Consider the following 8,577-nt stretch of genomic DNA (forward strand, 5'->3'; position numbering starts at 1 on the left):
CCATCTCTCTCTGTCTCCCCCCTTCTCTCTCTCTCTCTCTCTCTTCCCCATCTCTCTGTCTCCCTGTCTCTCTCTCTCTCTCCCCTCTCTCTCTCCCCATCTCTCTCTCTCTCTCTCTCTCTCTCTCTCTCTCTCTCTCACTCTCTCTCTCTCTCCCCCATCCCCCCCCACCAGTAAGCTTTTGTAATTCTAAGGGCTTGAAAAAGTCCATTCTCATCTGAGCTCTCTCATCAACAAAGTGCTGCTGCCCACAGAACTGTCACTCACTGGAGATCACAATTTACCCCATTCTGATGTTCGATGTGAACATCAACAGAAGCTCTTGACCTATATCTGCATCATTTTCTCAATAAAGTGGCCCGTGAATGTACATCAGATGAGAAAAAGTGAGTCTTTGAACAGTAAGCTTAATTTTTTCGCTTCAAGCTTCAGGCTGATGAAGTCAGTCATAAGAGAGATACTGCATAATGCAACACGACGGCATATTTTCCTCCAGAAAGTTGTGGAAGTGGGAGAACAGAGACACAAGAACTCATAGCGAGCAGTGGCGTGAACAGCTAAGGTGTTTCAAAAGGGCAAAGCATTAATATGAATGGTGCTTTTGGTAGAAGTCACGTCTATATTTTCCACAGTTAAGTTATTCTAATATTGTGCTATCCTGTATTCGTCTGATATTAGGGTTACGATTAGGCAATATCACAAAAGCAAGAGTGCGACTTTACTGAATATCAACACCGGCCACAGGTAATCACAGCCGCGCAGATATTCACCACATCAGCACCACTGCCACTGGGATATTGCTTTTATAAAGCAGTTTTTATAAACAAGTAATTAAGATTATGCAACTGATATTTCAGACACAATAGAGCCAAACAGTTCCCCGGCGTCAACGAAAATCGATGGTGACCCACAGCTGAATAGAGCATTGCGTGTTGCCATGACAACACACCGACAGCTTGACTGACAGCCTGTAGTAAGGGTTATATATTTTGTGCTGCTGAACATCTTGGCATCATCATCACTTGTGCAACTGTTAGGTTTTTAGTGTAGAACAGTTTCAGTGTAACAAAACTGTCACGATACAAACGGGGCAACGTACCAGTGCCGTCGTACTAAACATCAACACTCTTGGAATATCCAGTCAAATCTGTGGACCAGAAACAAACTGTTAGTATAAAAATTATTTCTATTTATGTAGTGTAACATTTTGATACAAGAATCAAGGACACGCAGACTGCTGAAAAATATACTATTTAATGTATGTTACACTGACAATATAATATCAATTAAAATGTTTCTTCGTCCAGCACATCACCATTTCACTCAGTTTTAGATAGACTTGATTGTTTCGGTTCTTGTCACTAAAAAAATGATAGCTTCAACGTAATCATTTGGGAAACGACTAGGAAACCATCTAATTGCCAGACTCCTGGTAAATCCTGGACGTTTTTAATTGTAGCTGCTGTTGCTTAACATCTTAGCAAGCTGAGGTGACGACATCACTTTTGTCCTGTTGGGTGCTGCTTAACTTTTTTTTGCAATGATGAAACCTAGATGAATCGAAGAGTGTTTTGGCTGAATGTTCGTTGCGATTATATCACTCTACAGGTCGTGGTGGCAAAAGTTTATATAATTTTCTGTTCATTTACTGGATCATTTCTGGATATACTGTGTTAAGGATTCAACCCTTAATAAACCCATTGGCTCAAGGCTCTGGGTTGTTGATCAGAGATTTGGTGTTCACTGCCAAACTGCCACTGTTGGGCCCTTGAGCAAGGCCCTTAACCCGTCCTGACCCTGTACTCTGACTAGAGGTCTTCACGGGTTCACTTAGATCCGTAAACCCGAGGTCTGACCCGAGACCCAAGTGGGTTCGGGTCTAAAAGTTTCACGTGTGCCTCGGACACGGGTCAGGTATAATAATAGCCGCATCGGGTCCCGGGTAATTTAAAATGAATGTGTTTTTCCCGAATGGACCCGAGAAGACTCGAGTTACTGTATCTCGCGTGTGTGCATCGACTCGAGTCCATTTCCAACCTCTCCTCTGTTTGCCAAGACTGCTTGCGACATCGTGTTGCTGGCAGTAAGCTAATCCTTCGTTGAAACAGACCTGTCAATCAATTTTGAATCCACGCTGTAGCGGTTACTTTTCTGTCTGACTGGTGCGTGCAGGGCTGCATCGGTGTGTGCAACATTCGGGTCCAGTTGGGTTAAAAAAAAATTGCCAACATGTCGGGTCGGACTCAGGTCTAATCTTTTCGGGGTTGTCTCGGGTCGGGTTGTTCTTAAAAAAAAAAATAATAAATATGCACGTCGGTTTCGGGTAAAAAGTGATTCGGGTCACTTCGGGTCGGGTACATCTTTAGACCCGAGAAGACCTCTAACTCTGACCCCAACCTCCAAAATTGGCAAAATAAAAGCTTCTCCTTTCTTCTTCTTCTCTTAACAACAGTTTCTACATCAGAAAGAGTTCCACTTTACTAGAACCCTTTAGGAAAGACAAGAACCCAGAAAAGTCTGTCTTTCTTTTGGTTCATACTTGTCTTACGAGTTTAATCGAAGCAGCGTTGCTCAGAAAGGGTTTATGGAGAAACTCTCCCCTATTTTATATTGTGTACTTTAATAAAAAGATATTTAATCTTTTAACTTAGAAGATTGAGCTCATATTAGCTAGTTAAACATTCATTAGCAGAAAATAGGCTGCATTTCAAAGACGCAGTGCTTATTAATTCTTATTAGCAGTCCACTGGTGAGATGAACAAATCGTATCGATCCTTCACTTCTTTCATTCTGGAATCTTTTCATTTCATGTTTTTAGCATTTTGCAAACACGTACTTGTTACTTGCAAGCATTTTGGCAGACACCAGTGCAGCCTCCTACACATAGCACCCTCCTTCACTATGCGGATGTAGAGATAGGAATCAGACCTACGAGTGTGAACCGTACCTGCTGGTCAGGATGCGCACAGTCGAGCCACTTGTTATCTTTGGAAACCGGTGTAATCTTTTCTATAATTCTAATTTAAACTGGAGAAACTTAATGTCGATGCTCTCGTGCACCACGGTGATGGCAAATATCAAAAGAAACAAGATTATTTTACTTACAAGAAGACAGAGGACCGCTGTGAGTGAACCGCAATCTGTCACACTCATCAAGACAAGTTTCTCTCAGCAATCTGACTACAGCTCATTTGAATTTGCTGAATTAAAACCAAAGCAAAAAAATAAGAAAATGGGAAACAGGTTTATTTATGGCTTGCGTGCCATATGGTGCGATCATTTTCTAAAGGCCAGGAGTTTTCTCTCTCCGTACTCTCTTCATACTCGTACACTCTGTTTTAGTTTTATACCATTGACGTCACCAGATAAATCGTTTTTTTTTTTTTTTTTGTAGGAATTCTTTTTTTATAGATTTTTCTCTTATGGATTTTCCTCATCATCCGTGTCAGAATGTTGCCGATTATATAAATGATTCTGTTTGGCCAAGGAACAGAGCAGACAGACTGAAACATAAAAAAGTGGTGTTTCTGAACAGCTTGTGTGTGTGTGTGTGTGTTTTTGTCTTTTTTTTTCCTGTCTCTCTCTATTGTACGTGTTTTTGATCCACTGCTCTGTCTACATGAAGCTATAGTTAGTTTCCTGTCTTTCTTTCCCTTCGTTTTGTTTCTTCCTGTTTTTCACGTCACTGTAGGAGTATCGATGTCTGTATTTTCTGGGAAATTGTGTCTCACTATATGTCACTCTTTCTGTGAGAGTGTGTGTGTGAGAGAGAGAGATACAGCAGCACACAAAACCAGTAAACATTTTAAATCCTGGGTTTTTTGTGATTAACAGATTTCAGTCCATTATTCCATTATGTTCTGTGTCTCTTCCAGCTGGAGATCATACGCACTCGTTCTGTAGAGCGCTTGTCCTTCTCCCTCACAGTCGCCACCTTCTTTACATCCACCTCCTGGGCTCTGTATGGCCTTCAGCTAGGGGATTACTACATTATGGTGAGGAAACACACCTACACAATACATATTTAGCCATTTAGAACAATAACAAACTCTTGAAAAGTGTAAGAAGTTGAGTTTGAGGAGCTTAGTGTCCTTTTTTCAGGAAACATCGTTTCTGTAATAGCAGTTTATTTATCTCGGTTACTCACGCACCCTTCTTTTTTTTTTTTGTTTAAATGGCTCCAGATAAAATTGCTTTCAGGTCTTTTTTAGTATCGTGTATGTGACACTGAAACGTAAGAATGGATATATGACGAATGTATTATGGTTTAATTTGTTATTAATTGCTTTTACTTGTGATTTTTACTTGTGATTTTTTTTCTATTCATTAAAGCCATACTTCATGTACACACTAAAACGTGTGAGAAAAAGAAGCTTCCATTTCAGTGAATTTTAGTGGTTGAAGATAATGACTACAAATTTCAGACGCGTTTGAACAAGCACTTGGGGCATCTCAGAGAGCAGAGATGTGTTTAATATCATCAGTTACTGAAGATAGAAACATCTGTGTGGGGAAAAATACTAGTTTTTGTTTTTTTGGATTTTTTCTGTAAATATATTTCAGCTAGTAGGCTAGAGAAACCAGAAATAATTATGAAAAATGGGGGGCACGGTGGCTTAGTGGTTAGCACGTTCGCCTCACACCTCCAGGGTTGGGGTTCGATTCCCGCCTCCGCCTTGTGTGTGTGGAGTTTGCATGTTCTCCCCGTGCCTCGGTGGTTTCCTCCGGGTACACCGGTTTCCTCCCCCGGTCCAAAGACATGCATGGTAGGTTGATTGGCATCTCTGGAAAAATTGTCCCTAGTGTGTGATTGCGTGAGTGAATGAGTGTGTGTGTGTGTGCCCTGCGATGGGTTGGCACTCCGTCCAGGGTGTATCCTGCCTTGATGCCCGATGACGCCTGAGATAGGCACAGGCTCCCCGTGACCCGAGGTAGTTCGGATAAGCGGTAGAAGATGAATGAATGAATGAATGAATTATGAAAAACTACAAAGCCTTAAGAGTCTAACTTCATATGAGGCGTTAAGCACCACTGTGGAGTGGGACATGACAAATTAACTGAATGATGAAATCGGGAACAACAAATCGGGTGGAAACGTAATTATTTTTCACGATCTGGAAAAAGAGTTAAGGGTTTAAACCGACAATTAGTTTAGTGATTTCTTATTTCAGCATTACAAATGAGTTTTAAGGAATTAAAGGGATTCAAAGTCTATAAATGTTTGAATCTCTCTCTTTCTCTCTCAGGTCCCAAACACACCAGGTATTGCAACAAGCCTCATCCGTTTCCTCCTCTTCTGGCTATTCGACTCTACTAGTCAAGACAAGCCATCTTTTAAATCCTTCCAGATCTGAGCAGATCTAATTAATTCACCAAGTGCCTTAGCTATGTTCCCTTAGCCAATCTAAACCAAATCCCCTGTCACCTCTTCCACCACACCCTGGTCCTTATACTATCGAAGGTGGTATCGTCACTATCGGTGCTGTCCGTAGAAGCCGCCTGCCACCTAAATAAAACTTATCACTGCCTCAAACAATCCGGAGAGAAGATCCTCAGAATCTGCTCAGCGGTTACGATCGTGACCGTGTGCTGTTGTGAGTTTAAAATGAAAAGTTCAGCTGCAAGCTTCTTCACACAACCCTCAAATGCTTGGGGGTGTTTGTATGAACCGTGACCCCAATTTAAAAAACAAGGAAATTTCCCCAAGCCTAGGTGGAACGATACGGAAATTTAACACGACACCTCAAGCTCACGAGCAGATAATATGAAATGTCGTCTTATCTGCAAATTAGATTCGGACAACCTGAAGCGTAATGCTTAGCTATTGTTTTATACAAACAAGTCCCTCAATGTGGCGTATGTATGTTCTGAACATATAGAATGTAAAAGTTCACTCAGGATCAGACAGACTATTAAATCTCATGCTTGGCAGCTTTTTTCTTTTTCCCTTTTCTTTTTTTTTCAGCTCCACTCGGATACACCCCTTCTGCTTAAAAAGCGTTATCGGGTGTGTTTGGTTTGGGCTGAAGTAAACACGCACACACCCTGATCTCTGGGTGTAACTTAGTTTATATCTGCCAGATGTGCCAAGAGCTTTGTGCACTTATCCTGGACTCCTTGGCTTGGTTTGTAATTTTTTTTTTTTTTTACATTACTGTGGCTCGTACTATAAATCAGAAAGAAAGTAGACAACATGGTTTGTTGTTTTTAAAGCTAAAGCCGTGTGCAACCGTTCATCATTAGTGCAACCTGTAATAGGAGTCAAAACAAGCTGCTCGTGTGCTGCACAAATCTGTGTCCCAGTTTATCTGTTACTTTTTTATCCTTTTCTTTTTCCCCCTCAACCTTTAGACGTTTCCTTAAAGGGCACCTTTAATTCCGTAGTACTCTATATTTGCATCCCTTACTGGATTCTATAACGTTTCAGTCGCTGATGCTCTCTCCTGTTAAAGTAAATATATAAATATATATGATTCAGCTCGCCTCCTCACAACCCATGCTTTATGAAAGAATTTAAAAAAAAAAAAAAAAAAAAAGCCTGGGACTGTTTGCAATAAGAAACGGGATGTTTTTTCACTTTCACTAGTCAAAAAGGCTTATCACACCGTGCTTAACCCGAGGTTACGGTCATTCTAATCCCTGATTTTAACCCTGTGTAGAGGAACATTACGCACTTATAATTTAGAAGCACTGCTTTTTACCTGGAGTGATGAAATACTGCTCTGAAACTGAGTTAGCATGGCTTTTGTGGTGCCAAACGTGTACAGTGCTAGATGCTTAGCAACAGTCAAAAGATCAGAAATTGACCAAGTTCCTCGGTGCCTCATGTCACGTGCCTCCAAAACCATCCTGTTGTGTTAACAGCAGCACCACAAATGGGGACAGAAAACACGTCAAATGTAGTAAAGATGAATCAGTCAGAAATAACAGAGTATTTAAGGAAATGACTGAAAAATTAGCAGAAGCCGGAGATCCACAAATACATGGTCAACTACACGCCAATCTTAAAGAGAACAAAAACTGATTAGAAAGCTGTGAAATATAACAACACGTGCTCAGGTTGCAGAACGGCAGACCTGCCATTTTGGAAATTTTAGACCCAATTCTTAAAGGTCGGCCAAGGGTCGAGATTTCAAGAGGTTGCACGTCGTATTTATCTAATCATGACCACCGATTCTACAAATGTGCAAATAATAAAAGTTAACTCAGGGTTTAGGAATGTACAGTGTGGAAAGATCAGATTAGGAACAGCCAGGATGAATTGTTAACCCTGGGTAAAGTATGAGCAGTGTGAAACGAGATAACCCAGGATTCTGTTTTCCTCAGGGATTCAGGGTTAACTATTTCAAGTGTGAAAAGCCCTACAAATTCCTGAAGAGTGATATACAAGTCCAGACTCCTTTCACCTTGCATTAGATTTCATTCAAATCTGAGTAAGGCATGGAACGAAGAGTGAAAAACACCATCCGTGAGAAGGCGAGTGAGAACAGACCTTTGCGTAGATCTGCTGGAGTCCATGAGGTTCGAGTTAGAGCCCAGCAGAGGTACATATTTACTCATTCTCCTGTTTACATACACAAAGCCAATAAAAGGAAGAGCTAATGGTTCTAGGGTCTAAGTGTTTAAGTGAAGCTTCAGCTACGTAGGAGGTTTTATCTGTGATTTATTTTGTTTAAAAAAACAAAAAAAACAAAAGCGTTTATACTCTCTACTAGGGTTTGTCCAATCAGGGACTTCTGCAATCTAGAAAAATAAATATTTTACCTCAGTGATCATTGTGCTGTTCTCCATATCAAATCTATTTAATGTGTTTGTCAAGTGTAACACCTTATGATGCGTCAGGACTTTCTTATACACTGCATTTTATCTGTGTGGACTGAATGGAAACGGATGTTTGTTTTCTGAGTTTGTATTAAAAAAAAAAAAAGTTTCTCAGAAATAAAACATTATATAATAATCTTTATGTAATAAACATCGTCTGTGCCTGATTTTTTGAAGGAAGAATTAGAGTAGAGAAGCACAGCTTAGCAAGTGAATACCAGCGGATTTTCTCTCAGAGAGGATAATCTCTCTGTGAAAAGCGCAGACAAACAAAAAAATTATCCTCGGCATTTAGGTTTAAACTGGTAATGTCACTACGTGTGTGAATGCAATAACCGTGAGCGTATACTAAGGAAAGCCCTGCATGCACCTCTTTCCCTCTGGCCAGGTGGAGATGAAAGCGAGGAACATGGGAGTGATTGATCATCGCAGATGTCTGGACGTCAACTTAAAACACAAGACCCTGCGAACGGGAGTTTTTAACAGAGGAACAGAATTAAGATTTCATTGCGTTACGAATCTAAGATGTAAAAAATGATCGCACAAATCAATAGAATACGTACACATCAGAGATCATAGCCATTGTACACAAAATTTCTTCCTACAAGGTACAAACATTTGATCTTTGTGTACAGTTTTAATGTGTTTAAAAGCAGTTATAGAAGGAAGAACCAAAGTCTGCATAAAGATGCTTTAGTTTTTGTTTTAATGCTTCTTCCCATTAAGTGTCTACACGCTGTAAACTACACAAAGCAC

The 8,577-nt window shown here is 40.4% G+C and overlaps 1 protein-coding gene across 1 annotated transcript in view; it reads left to right on the forward strand.

The window, feature by feature from the left end:
- slc50a1 (solute carrier family 50 member 1) overlaps window positions 1-7,972 on the forward strand; it is a 14,133-nt gene extending 6,161 nt beyond the window's left edge. The window contains exons 5-6 of the mRNA XM_060870790.1: window positions 3,876-3,995; window positions 5,247-7,972. Of these exons, the coding sequence (XP_060726773.1) occupies window positions 3,876-3,995; window positions 5,247-5,354 (228 nt within the window). The 3' untranslated portion in view covers window positions 5,355-7,972. The remainder of the gene's footprint in view (window positions 1-3,875; window positions 3,996-5,246) is intronic.
- Window positions 7,973-8,577: the final 605 nt, after the last annotated feature.

This window comes from Tachysurus vachellii, chromosome 5 (assembly GCF_030014155.1).
Source record: "Tachysurus vachellii isolate PV-2020 chromosome 5, HZAU_Pvac_v1, whole genome shotgun sequence".
NCBI lineage: Eukaryota > Metazoa > Chordata > Actinopteri > Siluriformes > Bagridae > Tachysurus > Tachysurus vachellii.